Source organism: Rhynchophorus ferrugineus, unplaced genomic scaffold (assembly GCF_030347505.1).
Source record: "Rhynchophorus ferrugineus isolate W39M unplaced genomic scaffold, kcgeb_rfMv2 rfM8, whole genome shotgun sequence".
NCBI lineage: Eukaryota > Metazoa > Arthropoda > Insecta > Coleoptera > Curculionidae > Rhynchophorus > Rhynchophorus ferrugineus.
In genome coordinates, this window is record NW_027472587.1 from 7071976 (window position 1) to 7090147 (window position 18172).

General features: G+C 34.9%; 1 protein-coding gene across 5 annotated transcripts in view; it reads right to left on the minus strand.

The window, feature by feature from the left end:
* The window catches only part of vlc (disks large-associated protein 2), a 99381-nt gene extending 82039 nt beyond the window's left edge, over nt 1-17342 (minus strand). For 2 of the 5 annotated variants that reach the window (XM_076411753.1, XM_076411750.1), the window contains exon 1: nt 17167-17342. In XM_076411753.1, the coding sequence (XP_076267868.1) occupies nt 17167-17216 (50 nt within the window). In that variant the 5' untranslated portion in view covers nt 17217-17342. Of the gene's footprint in view, nt 1-16382; nt 17015-17166 lie in introns of those variants that run through there. The other 3 variants (XM_076411752.1, XM_076411751.1, XM_076411749.1) reach the window with 2 other exon arrangements.
* Nucleotides 17343-18172: the final 830 nt, after the last annotated feature.

Below are 18172 nucleotides of genomic sequence, written 5' to 3' on the forward strand. Positions count from 1 at the left end.
TTATACTTTTGTATTACCTATTATACCAGCCCAAAGTATTACCTATTACGCCAGTCAACAGTATCTTACTATTTATCATTTACAATTTAATTTTTTTGCCCTCGAAAACTAGCGTTCCAAAATGCTGCTATATTAATTTACAATATATAGCTATTCATAAGCAAACTACAAAAAATATATAATAAATAGGACGACAAGGTCATAACATTAACAGTCAGTCGAATGAACTAGTAGAACAGAAAATAGTAACTAAAAGTAAACGACTGAAACAGTCGATAGTAAATAGTAATAAAATCAGACGGACCAAAAGTAGCGGCTGAAAACAGTTACTAGTAAAAACAGTCGAACCAAAAATAGCAACTGAAACAGTCGATAGTAAAAAGTAGTCAATTACTAAACAGTCGATAGTCGATCTCAGTCGATTGTTCCCAACACTATAAATAGTATTAAGAGCTGTATTCTAATATATTTGAATTAAATCTATGCGATGACAAATTGAGTAATAGCGTAAATTCTAAAAAAAAACTCGGATATTTAGGTAGAATATAGTGAAATTCTAAACCTACCCAACAATACGTTCTGACATAACAAGTACAGATTTATCAGCAATTTTATTTATCATGCCTATAAATGAATGTTTACAACAGGTGGTGTTACTGTGTATAAAATCGCATCGAGTACATTACTAACCAACTTCGTGTTGAGACTTCACTTTTGAGTGTTGGTGCTTCACTTTTCAGTATGCGTCATTTCGTCGAAATATGAAAAAAAAAAATGTTTTCAGTACGTTGCAAATATCTGAATTAGTACGGAGTAAATCGCATTTTGCGGGACGTTTTACTTTTTTACTTCAATTTGAGGAAAAGCTGGATAAGGAGCTGAAAGGTCATCGAATGCTGTGTGAAGCTTATGGCAGCAACCATGCTCTTATCAATTTCAATATGTAAATATTGGTTTCAACGTTTTAAAAGACAAAGAGCGTTCTAGACAGCCAAAAAAACTTGAAAACGAGGATTTGGAGGCATGACTCGATGAAACCGTCAATGAAGATCGCTATCAACTACAATTGATGGGTTTGTGTCGAGCATTGCGCGATAAAAGACCGGAATACGAGAAAGGAGACAACAATATTATTCCTCAGCATAACAACGTTCGACCACATATTGCCAAACTGATGAAAACATATTTGGAAACATTAAAAAGAGAAGTGCTACCCCACCCGCCGTATCCTCCAGACCTCGTTCCTTCTGATTACTACTTGTTCCGACATATGAGTCGCAGCCTGTCTAATCGGTGCTTCACTTCCTATGAAGTTACGAAAAAATAGGTCGATTCGTGGATAGCCTCAAAAGATACATCGTTATTCCGTAAATTGCCTTTAAAGATCGAAAAAAAATACTTATACATTATACAAATAAAATACATTATATCGATTTTTCACAATAAAGCTTCAAATAAAAAAATCCTTTGAAACTAATTTTACGTTTTGTTTATTTTGAGAGATTATATAACTTACGCAGACTTGTCATTCGGTGTTTTGTTAAATGTAGCTTTAAGCTCGAATAACCAGTCTATAAGCATTAAATCATATGCCTAATTATCACTAAAATTTCTAAATTAATAGTAATTCACATTTAGTGCTTAAAAACGCAATACTTCTTCGATCCATTCTCTCGTACTCTGGTAATTAAAATGATTTCAATAAGCTAAAAATCACGGGACGAAACACGTGACATATATTTTAATAAAATAATGTCCTTCCTGCGGTAATCAACATCCGTCCATTCGAACACAAAAAACACCGAAAAAGTGGAACTCAATCCAACCAAGACTATTTTTTACCTTTTTCTGACTTAGCAGGAAGTTACAACAGACTGCTGTGATTCAATATACGTTTCCGTTCAGTATACTACTGGTTTTTTATTTGTTTTTATTTAAAATCGGATTACCCAGTCGTATATTGCATGAAAGTCAGCCGAATAGGTTTATATTTAATGTGTCAGATGAATTGTGTATTCAAATTAATCAAAAAACATAGAGAATATACAAGAGAATCTTAAATGAGCGCGTGTGAAACAGTTTTTTTTTGCGGCTAGATGGGTAGACAAATTTGGCAGGACATATTTGGTCAAATTTAGTTTTTTGTATGTAGCAGTATGAGTGTTTATATTTTGTGGAAATAATCAAGAAGTTGTAATTATATGCGTCCTATAGAAACATTTTGATTTCGGTTTAATTATTTTAGACAAAGCTTTTGTTGAAAGCGTCTCGTCTCTTTTGAATTGGGATAAATTTTTCAATATGCCTGACAAAGCAAATTTAAAATATTTTTGTTTTGTAAATTATTTTTTTACAGTACGTTTTTAGTTAAAATGATCTGTTTAGATTTAAACAATTTTATATGGTCGATAAAAGGAGCCAATCAGGGTTGTGGCAACCTTACCGACAATCATGTTATTAGGACAAAATAAACAAAATGAAGGTTATGAGCTGCAGTCAAGTCTTCAGTAAAACTGTATTTTTCGTGTCATCATTATGTTAAATGAAGTGTAATTAATATCTTGCTAACCTGACCAGTACACCTCCCTAATAATTCCTATAATTTATATCAGAGCGTCCAGGCTTCCCGGTAAACGATGACACCGTCCACACTGTAGAGAATTGATACAGTTTTTTGATAAATTTTTTGACACTAAATTCAATTAACAAATAATGTCTCGGCTGTTCTATTTAATCCCCAGATTATGCACAACACTTAACAAACAATCTTGGTAATATTTTGTATGAGCAAGTGCCAGTTTTTAATACAATAAACTATCAACGAGACATAATTAGAAAGATAATAGTTAAATGTTGTTTGTTTTCGTGGGCGAGAAAAGTTAACAAAACCGCAAAAGGTAAAAATTAAATATTTTTTATTGCAACATCTAAATATAATTTAGCTTATATGGATGAAATACAATTATATACTGACAATAAATATATGGCAAAGAACAGATTTAAAAATATATAGTCTTCAACATAATATATATTGAACTGTGTTCTGTATTTAGCTCAGTTATATTTACGATAATAAAAAATGTTTCATATCCAAAGTATTGGATAAATCGTATAAATTATATTTTATAAAATTTTGTATATATCAAATTATAATTATTTTGCGTGTTAAATAATATTTATATATTCTTATTTTTGCTCTTATTGACACTGTTGCGCCCTTAGTGTGAAAAAGCTAAACTTTCTCGCGACTAATGCATGGGAGATTCCCTTCTATACTCTCTATGTTTTGTGATTGGGATGATGACAGTAATCAACAATCATAAAATATTCTATTTATTATTTATAATAAATCTAATGGATTCTTAAAAATTAATCTATTTTCATATTTAGGTCGGTGTTTCATTTTAGTTCTTTTATATTAGGGGTTTACACGCATTTTAATCACATCACTCTATTATCAATATATTGAAAATGCGAAGTATCAATATAGAGAGCAATGAAGTAACTTAACCTAATTGTTAATTTCAATGAACTTGACGTTTTTGTACATAAAATAACAGTTTGAAACTGGTGATTTTGATGTCAAAAATGGCTTCGAGGTCCAAAAAGTTTGAAGACAATACATTTCAAGACTTATTGGAAGAAAACCCAGCTCAGTCCCTTAAAGAATTTTCAAACAGCTTAGCAGTTGATGTATTATATATTTCCACGCATTTACATGGCATGGGAAATATCCAAAAGGAGAGAAAATGGCTACCATACGAATTGGTTGTAAACTCCATTTCAAACCGTTTCAACATGGCGGTTTCATTGCTTGCCAAACAAAAAAGTTTTCTGTGGCACATGGTGACTCCCGTTGAAAATCTGGATCTCTTGCGATACCCCATGGATTAGTCCAGGACAGCTACATCCATGGATGGAATCCACAACCTCAATTGAACAAATTGAAGGATCTATGAAAAAAATAACACTAGCAATGGCGGGTCACTGTTTTACATCACAACGTTTGACCCCGCGCTGCAAGGATTATCAAGGATGAACTGTTTCAGTTCGAACAGGAAGTTCTGGCGCACACACCGTATATAACGCCTTCTTAAACCAACCTCACTCTTTCGATACGAAATCGAAAATGACGGAAAATATTTTGATTAATATACGTTTTACCAATGTTTCTCAATAAATGTTTTTATAAATTAAAAAAAAATCCTGAAAACCTAATATATACTGTACTGTCGTATGAAAGTCTGAAAACTGCTATTTCATTGCACAGGGTGGTCCAAAAAAGGATTCTAGAAAATCAAATATTGTAACGCAGATATAACAAATTTAGTAACCGTAAGTACAGCTATAACCACTGACATGGGAGAACAGAAACTATATTAGAACTAAAGAAAATCGATTTTTTGTATATTTTCAAAGTATAAAGGATCTTAAAAAATCTCTCAAGAGAATTTTTCAAAATACTATTTATAGAGACACCTGGTATGATTTCTGCATTTGAAGCTGAATAATCACCAACAAATGGCATCCATTTTTTTTTCAATTAACTCATTTAATTAAAATTAAACGCTTGCATATTCCATTCGATTTTTCAATTTACATTTCTTTCTAGGTCACTCTATATTAATAGCGAATCTCTTATGTTTATCAAAGAATTATTCATTGCCTTTGAATATATATTTACCGGACATAAAACGATTTATCGAACTTTCAAACAATATGTACTGAGCATAAATAACTTCCATCTTAACCACAAACAGCAGTCGATCAAATGAATAAGAGAACCAGAAGATTGCAAATCAATCTAAACCAAATTTGTTCATGTTAAATTCGTAAACAAAAAAGGTCAACATATGACTTATGCAAATTTCGTCCAATCTTAGTAACATGAATTCATTTTATAAGGTATTTAAACTAGATGACGTAACTTACTCGGGTGTTACGGGTGGATACGTTTCGAAAATGGGAATTCGAAAATAGGATTTGCAATTTTACATTATAAAATAATAACTAATTATAAAATATTTTTTATCACTACTCTTTATTTGTACTTGTATCAATTAACAATCAAACCGAGTGCGGGATAAATACATCAATTCTTACTTTCAAATAAAACTTAAATTACATGAACTTAAATTAAGGTACAGTTAATAATAATACGTTTACACATTATACAAGTTCATGTGGTTTCGTTCGCTTCAATCTTCTGATTTTCTGCACGTTATCCAGTAGTTGTATTGCTCGCAAGTTGCTGTGATTTAGTAACATTCTTTCATATTTTAAAGGGAAATCTTGGATAATTTCGTGGGTCCTTTTAATTTCGAGATCATCGTGCAGTTCTTCATTGGTTATGTAACGATAAGCATTGGTAATTAACCGAAGAACTTTGTTTCGGCGACGATGGATTTCTAGTCGGTTTGATGACCATACTTGCACACCATAAGTCCAACTAGACTTTATAATTGACTGATAAGATCTTTGGTCATAGGCCAAGTTTTCCCGTCAAGATATTTCACTGATTCTGCTTGAAGAATGAGACATCCTTCAAGTGATACAATTAGGTTTCTGTCTTTTAGCTGCATCACAAAATTGACTATATATCTACAAAATTGAACTATATCGAACTATTAAACTGTATTTCACAGTCAGTCAGTCTTTAGTTCATTTGTGAATCTTGTGGAATACCACTTGTAGTTTTTCTATAGCTGTAGGCTCTACCTACTATTAAAATGAATCTCTTTTACCATAATGACTCGCCAGCAAACGTACTGCTTATTTTATTGTTGGCATATCGATACATTAGAGGAGATATAACAGGTCAATTGAAAAGTCCCCGGTCAGACACATAGATGGCGCTACTAGAATTAAATCCATATGTTTTTTAGTAAGCCCTAACCCTCAAAAGATGCAGACATTCTAAAGATATCAAGTGAACGTGTACATCATATCATTCACGAATTCAGTATAAGAAAACTTTGTGCACAGTGGATGCCGCGCGAGCTCACATTAGACCAAAAACAACGACGAATTGATGATTCGGAGCAGTGTTTGAAGATGATCAAGCATAATAAACCCGAGTTTTTGCGTCGATATGTGACAGGATGAAACATGGCTCCATCAATTTACTCCGAGGTCCAATCGACAGTCATCCGAGTGGACGGCACACGATGAACCCGCTCCAAAGCGTGGGAAAACGCAACAGTCGGCTAGCAAGGTTATGGCGTCTGTATTTTGGAATGCCCATGGAATAATTTTCATTGACTACCTTGAAAAAGGAAGGTCCATCAACAGTGACTATTACATAGCGTTATTGGACCGTTTGAAGGACGAAATCGTCTAAGGCAGTGAAAACGATGGCAAAAATCCATGAATTGCGCTTCGAATTGCTTTCTCATCCACAGTATTCTCCAGATCTAGTCCCAAGGGACTATTTCCTGTTCTCAGATCTCAAAGGTATGCTCACTGGGAAGAAATGTTCGACGAATGAAAAGGTGATCGCCGAAACTGAGGCCTATTTTGAAGCAAAGGACAAATAGTACTACAAAAATGGTATCGAAAAATTGGACGGTCGTTATAATCAGTGTATCACCCTTGAAGGGAATTATGTAGGCCGGGGACTTTTCAATTGACCTGTTAGAAGTGGTCCCAAGATACTACTCTACAGAGCTCTAGCCAAAATTGATTTGAATGTTGAGATTGCCTCTTAATTCCTCTAGATTTTCTTTCGAAAAAAAGTTGATTGAATCTGATCTTTATGGAAAATAATTTTTTTCTTCCAAAAAAAAAAAACGATTTTCCATAGATTTTATCATTCAACTGATCCCAAATGTCACAATAATAATCTGAAATTATTGTTTTACCTGTTTGAGGATAATCCACCAATAAAATTTCCTTTGTATCCCACAAAAACTGATGCTAAAGCTTTGTTGGGTGATTTCTGCTACTTGGGAGATGAACTTTCATAGCACTCTTTATCCTCTAGTATGTCTTCACCGTCTAGTGAAATTTTTAGAAGTTTTACTAAATCTCTACCGGTCAATCGATGATCTTCCAAACTCATATCCTGGATTATTTATAATGTTGATGCAATTTATTCTTCACATAGATAAATAGACAATAAATTGACAGATCGAAATAAAACGAAATGGTTATGTTCTTATCAAAAATTAAGTGCTAAAATACCATCGAATTTTTAATTATATTGTCAACTAATAGATAGTATTTCGAATTTATCGAACAATCTAGCATCAACCTTGAATATTTCAGTTCGTTTAAATAAAACCAACGGTATTATAAATACGACTCATCTAAATTTATATTCGTATAGACAATAAGAATCACAAAACATGTGAGTAAGCGCCAAAACGCCGTATCGTTCGTTTAAATAAAGCCACATCACGACCTTCCATATCGATGCATCCATAGAAGACACGAAAATTAGACCTAAATGAATTCTGGTTGGATAAAAGTATGTCTTTAAAATTACTTTTAAATCAATGCTCCAAACCAACTGTCACCTCATTAAAAAGTAATATTATTTATAATTATATTTAATAGATTTAACTATAAAAATTTCATTTTTGTAGTCTTTCTATGTAAGTTACATTAATATGTGGTAACTTTAAGACTGATAAACTTGGATTAAGTTTGTATTTATTTTGCTATTATATTTGGTAGAAAAATCTGGTTTGTTGTTTGTTATTTTAAACATATGAGTTTTTTATGCAAAAATATCTGTTAAAAATAAATCACCATATCTATGAGTGAGATCAAAACACAAACGGTGAAAAAAAGCGATGGGTGAAATGTCTGATCCATCAGATGTTTTCAGACATTTCACGAGAAACAGTATCCATGGTAATGACAGCGCACATCAAACAGGGTAAAACTTCATCAGATAGTGGGCAAGCTCAAAGCTAACTGAGTGTCAGTCAGCATTCACTTGTGTAATAAACTTAACATTCATGGAAGGGCTGCAAAATCCTTTATAACGGAAACCAACGCTAAGTTGCGAAAGAAGTGATGCAACGAATCATAAAACCTGGACATTTGATGACTGGAAGAATATGGTATGGTCCGATGAATCACCGTTTATATTGTTTCCTACAAATGTTTTTATTCACATGCAAAAATATCTGTTAAAAATAAATCACCATATCTACGAGTGATATCAAAATACAAACGGTGAAAAAAAGCGATGGGTGAAATGTCTGACCTATCAGATGTTTTCAGACATTTCACGAGAAACAGTATCCATGGTAATGACAGCGCACATCAAACAGGGTAAAACTTTATCAGATAGTGAGCAAGCTCAAAGCTAACTGAGTGTCAGTCAGCATTCACTTGTGTAATAAACTCAACATTCATGGAAGGGCTGCAAAATCCTTTATAACGGAAACCAACGCTAAGTTGCGAAAGAAGTGATGCAACGAATCATAAAACCTGGATACTTGATGACTGGAAGAATATGGCATGGTCCGATGAATCATCGTTTATATTGTTTCCTACAAATGTTTTTATTTACATGCAAAAATATCTGTTAAAAATAAATCACCGTATCTATGAGCACACACTGCAGCTTTGACAAGGAATAAATTGGAAGAAATACGCTCGAGCACCCTCCTTATAGCCCTGGCTTGTCACTTTGTGATTATTTTTTGTTTGCGCCCTTGAAAGAATCACTTGGAGGCAAAATATTTGAAAGCAATGAAGAAGTAGAGGAGTATGTGCGCAAATCGCTGATAACTCGCCGTCAAAAGTGTGTAGAGCACGGAGGTGACTAATAACTAATGATGAATGCTTAGTTTGTGTTTACCACTGATCAGTACATTTATTTTACAAAATTACCGGTTATACTTGTCGATTATATTTAAGTCGAATTTTCGTGTCGTCTCGCATGTCTTGCCTCCGATCGTTTGTGCTCGAAAAATTACGAGACGATGCGTAAGCGCCCTAAGACTAAACAGTTAAGTAGTAGTAGATAAAGCCGTGTTGACGACTTAAATAGATCCCGCTTTAACTTGAACCATATTCTTTCACGCAAGTTCGCATTCGGCGCCGCTATTTTTATACGCGGGGGACTTTTTCATTTACCGACACGGGAAAGGGGGGTCTACAGAACGCCACCGGTTTAATCCGTTTAAGGGCCATATTTTAGTTGTCACGGATTTTTTGTGGTTGCTATTTCGGTCTTCGCGATCCTACGAAGACTACGGTATTAGACGAGTTTCGATTTATTTATGACGGGACTAAAGAACTATCTTAAATCAAACACGTCAAGTCGTTTTTTTCAGATGATCGTTCTAGGTTTACACGACATCACTAGATGTTACTGTCAGTACAGGGAATATTAATGCACAAAACATAGAAATATAGAATAGGAACTTAAATGGGTACACCCGTAACCATGTTTTGAGAGCCTGAATCTTCCTTCTGATTCTAATTACCTTTGTGACATCTTTGTGATAGGTTATATTCATTTTTTCTTCTATTTATGAGTTTCTGCTCTAGTGCAGAAACGATTTTTAAAAATAAATAATTTTTAGTTAATATTGTTGGCATTGCGGACCGGCCAGATGATTATCGAACCAAATGTGGAATAGCATAGCTTAACCAAGACTGCAATTCCTTAAGATGCAATTCCTGTTTAAAATTTTAATAGTCTTTCATTCCGATCGATTATTGAAATACATAATGTAAAAGTGGTCCGATGAATACTAGCCTAGAAAATAAAAACTCATTCTAGCTCGATACACTTGACCCATTAATACTCTCACTTTTAACCCGCCTGAGAAATACGCTTTTCTCGTTGGACTTAAATATCTGCCGGGCGAGTGACTTTTTCAAGTTCAGAAATAAAAAAAAAGTCCATGGGGCCAAATCCGGAGAGTACGGTGATGGGGCAGCAGTTCGTAGCCCAATTCGACCAATTTGACTGTGGAATGGGTACAGAGGTATGAGCCGGTGCATTGTCATGAAGGAAGAGCACTTTTTTCTTCGCCAAATAAGGCCGTTTATTCTGTAATTCGGTTATTGGAAGTTTTTTCTCTTTAGGGAGAGGATAGTGTCGTTTATGATGGATAACCTCTGCATCGTCTGTGTTTCCTGCAAAACGACAATGAATTCCTCACAGACTTCTGTGGCGATATCGACCCTGGGTGGACGTGAATAATTCCTAAAAAGACATCAGAGATCAGAATCATCAGATCAGAAAAAGCAATCTGGAAAATAGGAAACTAATACTGAACGAGGTCCCTATGGTTGAAACCGAAGCAACAGAGGCGAGACGACTTAGTGAAGAAGAAGTCCTGCAATACATAAAAAATACGATGAACTAAATTTGGTTCCCTACAAAGTCAATAAAATATTTCTTTATAAATTCGCGCATAATCACTTAAAAATATAATCGTATAATATTTTCTCATTTCTTTTGATATAATCTGTTTTGATGACAAATATTGTTATCAATTTATACAGCATCTTTCCTATTTATTTATCTCGTTCGAATATATTTTTGGTTATACCGAACATAGTTATTTTAAGGCTATATTTACAGAAAATCTAAATTATTGTGGGCGAGTGATTCATTATCAGCTTATTGATGTGGTTAGACGTATACATTAGAAATAAACTTAATAGCGACTTTTAGATCACCGGATGGCGGCGATTGAACAGTTGAATAGGTCTTCACTCCTACTGTTTTTTTATGCGATGTCTTGCTTTTGTTGTGCCGCTTGTGACTTGAGCAAAAGCTAATAATAACAAATAGAAGACATATTAATTCATTTTAATACATTGGCAGTAAAAAAACGGTCAAAATGAACATGAAATTTTATCGTGCAACACCACCCCTTCACCCAATCACTATTCAACCTCTACGCTTAACCGTTTTGATCGATAACATTTTGCCGTTTTTCTGATAAAACCATAATTGCGTCTCTTTAGGACTTCTGAAATTCTTTCATACGAATATCATCACCTGCTAACCAATCCCTAAAGAGTCTTTCAAGAAAACGCCTTTCCTATTGATAAATTCAATCATTTGATCAACAATTCATTTGTAATCTCACCGAACATCGTCTTCCTAGCCATCAGTTCAAGTTTTTCAACCGTTTGTGAAGCTTCTACGAGCTTTAGTCACAATATTTTGCATATTATTATCGCATGTGATCCACTGTTAATTCCCTGTAACCATCCGTTTCAAAAACAGCTTGGTTTGATTTGTTTCTGCAGATATTTACAATTTAAAACTTACACTACACTTTTCACTGTTAATTTATGTGGAACCCTAATATCGCGCTTCTTTTGGCAAAAAATCTCAGGTAAATGCTTCAAAACGGTTTTATGACAGGTGTTTAATTCTATAGCAATATCGCGAGGTGATATAGGTCTGTCAAAGCAAGGTTCACCTTTAACATCGAAATTTCCGGAATGAAAACGAACAATCCACTAGCGATCACTTAAGCACCCCGATCACACAACTCTTAAATAAGTAAACAAAAAGTGCCACCTTTACATCTAAAGTGTTTAATGGATAATTATCGTTCGAACGCAACACAACCACACATTCACCAGCGAGAAACCAGCGGTTACCAATGCGTGAGGATTGGTACCATGTGACCGGAGTACCGGAAGACCTAGAGGACTACATCCATCTTCAATCATAAACCAGTCAGCTGACTATTGTCTTCCCGCAATGATTAACAGGACATTTAACCAATTCTCATATTATACACCACCCATCGGAAAATAAAAATGGATAAATAGCTAAGCCTTGCTGTAAGTGACAAATTAAAATGACTCCACGACAAATATACAGAATTCTTCTCAGGCGCTGTCGAGAGCTTTTTAGTGCGGGAAGTCTTTTAAGTAGTCCTATAACCCCTCATCCTATAAAACTGTGAGTATGCATAAAGCATTTTCCTCCCAGGTTAGGCGATATAAAAAAAACCATCGTCTTGCGTTTACCGTACCTGCGATATCCAAATTACATGACGAACTATCAAAACAAAGAGAAAATAAATACTGCCGTGCAACATTCCAGACTGATCCACAAGATGAGCAAATTTTTGCAGAGGAATTATCGACAATTGGTGGAATAAAATTTTTTCGAAAGGAAATTTGACATTTTACGGAAGTTTACATGTAAAGTAGTGTCTTAGGAACTACTCTACACTGCTAATGTCTCACATTTTGCGACGACATAGTCTTTATGACAAAAGACCTATCACTTAAATCTATAGAAAAAGTACAAATGACGTTTAACAAGATCACAAATTGCAGTCTGGAAAATACAGCTTAATAGCTCGAAAGCTGTCCATGTCAATGAAGTTCTCTGAAGGATGCCCAATTCCTCAAGCAAAATCAGCGAAATACCGCGCCATCTATCTCGGTGATAGGTTAAATTAAAAACATTATATTAGACAAAAAGCCGAAGATCAAAAAGATTGATTTGTTAGTCAATAACAAAACCTAGTTGGACTTATGAGGTGCAATATGGGGTTACGTTAAGACATCAGACTAACTAGTAATTCAATGTTTACAAAACAAAAGCTGTTCTTCGATTAATTGCCAATATTTATCGCTATGTAACTATTGAGGAAATGAACCTCGAAGTCGAATGGATATACGAAGTGATCCAAGATTTCGCCTTAAAGCAACAAATAAAGTAACTAAATCACAGCAACGTAGAGGCAATGCAGCTACTAGGCAATGCACAGGAAATCAGAAGATTGAAACGAACAAAACTACGTGAACTTGTATAATGTGTTTAGTGTTATTCTTAACTTTAACTCAAGTAGTCTAACTTAATTTTAACTTGGGAACCCATACTGTATTTGCACCGCACTTATCTTGCTTGTGAATTGATGAAAGTACAACAGAACAATAGTAATAAATTAAATATAAAGTAACATTGTACCAAGCACATCTAGCTTTTATATAATAAAAAAATGTTAGGACTTCTTACATACTACTTGCACTTGATTCAACGTAAAAAAAACAAATTTGACTAACTTTTTATTGTTTCAATGCCTCAATTTAACTTAATTGAGCATAAAACCTGAACCTGAATTTTCTACACAAATATGACAATTAGTGAATTAACAATGTTTATAACTAAAGACTTTCAAACAATAATATAATCGAAGTAATCAACTAGTAAGAATAATCTAGTAAGCAATATTAAAGTAGTCATAAATATTTCTCAACATTAGTGTTAAGAACTTGCATGTATTTTGATCAACCGTATCTATTGAGAAAAAGTATAAATGTAAACAACCTAACTAACTAACTAACTAACCTACCTAAACTAATCAATGTAACTAAGTGTTAAGATCAATGATTTTGACATTTCTCTACATAAAATAATAGTTACATAATAATAGTTCCAAATACTGACGCTCAAAGACAGGACCAAAAGTTCCAAGACAATGAATTGTAAGACTTACTGGATGAAACCCAGTTCAAATTCTCAAAGAACTTTCAGACAACTCATAACCAACTATCCTCAGGCGTCTACGCACATGGCACGGGTTCCGAAATGCCCAAGAATTGCGCCGACAGATCGATGATCACTGCACAATACATTCTGCAAAGAAGATGGAAGTTGTGAAGAATTATTTTCAGAATACCCTAATATAGGGTATTCATTAAACGTGTTCGTTGACGTTGACCTTTATAAAAATGTTTTGAACTATTCAAAGATTAAAATTAGAGAGCTTCATAAACTGAACTGATTTATTTACATTCTAGTATAGTATTGCAATTGTGTGCAACAGTCAAGGTTGGGACAATTAAAGAATATAACTAGAAAAATTGAAAATTTATTAGAACCATTATGTTTAAATATCATCTCAACTATAAGTGTGATTTCAATATCGCACATATAAACCGATGCGGTATTTTAAATTCGTGAAATATTGGATCAAATTTAATGTTGACTGATGGTATTCGCTGACACAGTTGACGTTTCCAACATTCTTCACATACAGTTCGCATTGGAGAGCGATATAACTTGAGAATTTATTAAGAAAAACCAGTATTAACAACTGATAGATCACCTGCTATTCAACTCTCAATGACATCCAGTTAGAGCAAGTGCAAGTGTTCAAGTTCATTTGACTTGAGAGGAAGTGGCATATACGGCTGAAGATCTATAAGATAGCTCATGTGGAAGGGAGCAAGTATTACGATCGAGATTGAAATTAGAAAATTCAACCGAACTGACTTATTTGCATTCGAGTATAATATTGCGCACAACGTTCCACTGCTGCATAATAAGAGAATATTTTGAAAACTCGAAAATGTATTAACACCATTATGTAAATATTTTCACAAATTTAAATATGATGTCAATATCACACCTAACAAGTCAATTGAAAAGTCCCCGGCCTACCATAGTAAAACACATTTTTTTGGCAAAATTAGTTTTTTTATAACATAATTCCCGTCAAGCGTGATACAGTGATTATAGCGACCCTCCAACTTCTCGATCACCTCTTCATTCGACGAAAATTTCTTCCCAGCGAGCATTCTTTTGAGATCTGAGAACAGGAAATAGTCGCTGGTGGCCAGATCTGGAGAATACGGTGGATGAGAAAGCAATAAGAAGTCCAATTCATGGACTTTTGCCATCGTTTTCACTGACTTGTGACACGGTGCATTGTCTTGGTGAAGCAGCACCTTCTTTTTCTTCAAATGCGACCGTTTTTGGGCGATTTCGTCCTTCAAACGGTTCAATAACGCTACAATAACGCTACATAATAGTCGCTGTTGATGGTCCTTCCTGTTTCAAGGTAGTCAATGAAAATTATTCCATGCGCATCCCAAAATACAGACGCCATAACCTTACCAGCCGACTGTTGCGTTTTCCCACGCTTTGGAGCGGGTTCATCGTGTGTAGTCCACTCGGATGACTGTCGATTGGACTTCGGAGTGAAATGATGGAACCATGTTTCATCCGCTGTCACATATCGACGCCAAAACTCGGGATTATTACGCTTGATCATCTTCAAACACTGCTCCGAATCATCAACTCGTCGTTGTTTTTGGTCAAAAGTGAGCTCGCGCGGCACCCACTTTGCACAGAGCTTTCTTATACCCAAATATTGGATAATATGATGTACACGTTCAGTTGATATCTGAACTGTTTGCTATTTCATTCAATTTCAATTTACGGTTATTCAAAATCATTTTGTCGATTTCTTTAATGTTTTCGTCGGTAACAACCTCTTTTGGGCGTCCACTGCGTTCACCGTCTTCGGTGCTCATTTCACCACGTCTAAACTTAGCATACCAATCCTTGATGGTTGATTTTCCTGGGACAGTGTCCGGAAACTCGACATCAAGACAAGTTCTTGCTTCAACTGTATGTTTTCCCTTCAAAAAGCAATATTTTATCAACACGCGAAATTCCTTTTTATCCATTTTTTCACAATAACAAAAGTTGCTTCACTCACAATGCTATAATTCACAAACTAATGATCCAGCAGCTGTCAATTCTATACACGCATCTTTTAAGGGTTAGGGCTAACTAAAAAACATATGGATTTAATTCTAGTAGCGCCATCTATGTGTCAGGTCGGGGACTTTTCAATTGACCTGCTATAAACACGTGCCGTATTTTAAAACCGTGAAAGATTTTTTATCGAATTTAAGAATATTGTGTTAGCAATATAAAAATCATATTTGTAGAATTTGGAAAATTACGATGTAGTCCATTCTGATGAACCAAAATACGGTCCGGATTTAAACCTTGAAATATCTGGAGTTCGAATTGCTTCAACATATTTTCATAGGCAAGTCTGTTGGATGTCCAGGATGTCAGAGAGATAAATTAGTAACATTGTTAAATATGTTTATAAAATTCTTCTATTTGTATCCCAAAATACCGTTTTTATAATATCTGCCTTTTTATAGCTCATGACGATATTTTGGGTCTCTCTGGCAGGTCAGTGTTTCGTATTTTATTGTCACTGTCTGGCCTCTAGCTTATTTGGAAAAATATTATTGGTTCCAAGAAAGGTAATTATCAGATACAGTATATTTTCAGAGTGGGTGTGACATACACACCACCTTAAATAGGTCGAACCAAGAGGTTTGCAAGCACGGTTACAGTCCCTACGCTATTCGCGACAGACTTAAAGTCTAACTGAACCAGGCTATTGCGTGGTCAAATTCTGGCGGCTGCAGATAAACCCGAGCAAAACTCAGTCTATTCTGTTCCACCGCAAGAAGGAGTTTCACGCTTATCACCTCCAAATTGATAAAGTCAGTCTGTCTATGTCTCTGAGAGACAACTCGAACTACTCCAAGTGTTCCAATCCAAAAAAGTCCGCGCGTTACTCAATGCCCCATGGTTTATGAGGAAAGTCAACACTCACCTCGAATCAGCCATGCCGTCGTGAAGAGTTTCAGTGCTCAGTGTAAGGTTCTCCCTAGGCGTCTTAAAACACGACAACCTCTTGATAAAATCCCTACCCATCCACAAACCTCGGTAGATAACCAACTACAACAATCGCAGTCGTAACACAGAGTCTCTGTCGCCCGCAAAACACTTCATTATCCCGAACCCAAAGCGACATCAGCAAAAGAGCATTTGGTTCTACCTTGTCATCTTGGAACAAGAAAAAAAAGGTTCGCGAGCATTCACGACGATAGTTAGGGTATTTTATTGTATTGTATTGTAACTGTACACATAAGTAGAATATAAGTAGTTACGAAACAGTTTACTTTTATTTAAAGAAAGATAAAGAGTACCCAGGAACTAATTGAGGGCAATTACGTGAATCACTGACTTCTTTAAGAACGACTTAATTATTGACTTGAACCAGCGTTCCGAAAATTATTTAGTGAATTATACCAGGTAACTCAACAAATTCACAGCTTCATCTAGGAGTAAGTCCATGAAGCTCACAACGTAAAACACTGACCATTCATTCTCGATACAATGACAACGACAAATATAGAATTGTTTAGGAGCAAACACATTGTACAACAAGCACATATCAACTGTTATATGCCTACACGCACTGACCTATACATTTATTTTCTGTAATTGCTATACTTAAAGACGTCAGAATATTACATCGCGCAAATAGCATCGACAATACTCACGGGTTTATAAATAGAGGTCGGACTCATCCGAAAAAGCCAGAAATAACTAACCTTTTTATCCACTTCGAGATCAGCTTGTTCAGACGTCTCTTCTTACCCATCTTTGTCAACCAACACAACCGTTATGGTACCGACAATTTCTCCTGTTTCAATCTATTCTGCTGCAACTATCGAAACGACGGTACGACTTTAGCGCGTGTTGTTCTCGGACTCGGTTCGGGAATGAGAGAGCGGGAACACGAAGAATTCCCGTGTATTCCCGGCGTATTTTTAGAATAGCCTACAGGCAATGCGCCGTAAACCTTCTGCATCCGAAGCCAAAATAAGATGATCCGAATATTTTGAATGGGATAATGATACAAAATAATGCAGCAGGAGGATGACGGGTATCATTTAAATGGCAAAGTTTGTTAAACACGCGCATCTCGACTGGTGTCGTGGACATATTCGGCGGTTTTATGACTTTAGAACGGAGAAAGTTTATGGAACGGCTCTAAAATAACCTCCTATCTGACGCTGCTGGAATATTATATACGAGAATTGTTAATAGCACAAACAACCATATATAATTTATTTCTAAAGACGACCGTTCCACTAAACTGTGTAATAACTCAACTATATTACCTCCCATAAAAGTTTCAAAAAACTAAACGACTCCAAATATATTTTTTAATAGTCATTATATATAAGTTATGAAACGTGTAGGGTTTAAAAGCAAAATACTACATTAACGTATTTTAAAGCTTTAAGGGAAAGAAATTGCGAGTTCTGACACTGCCCTTATATTCTAAATAAAACCTCTATAATGTAAACACATCACTCATCATATCACGCCTCCAGATATCACAGTGACTTTCCAGTATCATATTAGTCGCACTATATAACACCTCCGTCATGTTCCGTCTGGACAGCTTGGATTTGTAATAAACTAGATAATTATTTTTGAAATAATACTACATGGCAATTCTATGAATTTACTTTACCCGGAATAAAAGTTATTTCTGCAAAAAACATGCTCATAAGGAAAATTGACGTATAAAATAGTGTAAAATAAATT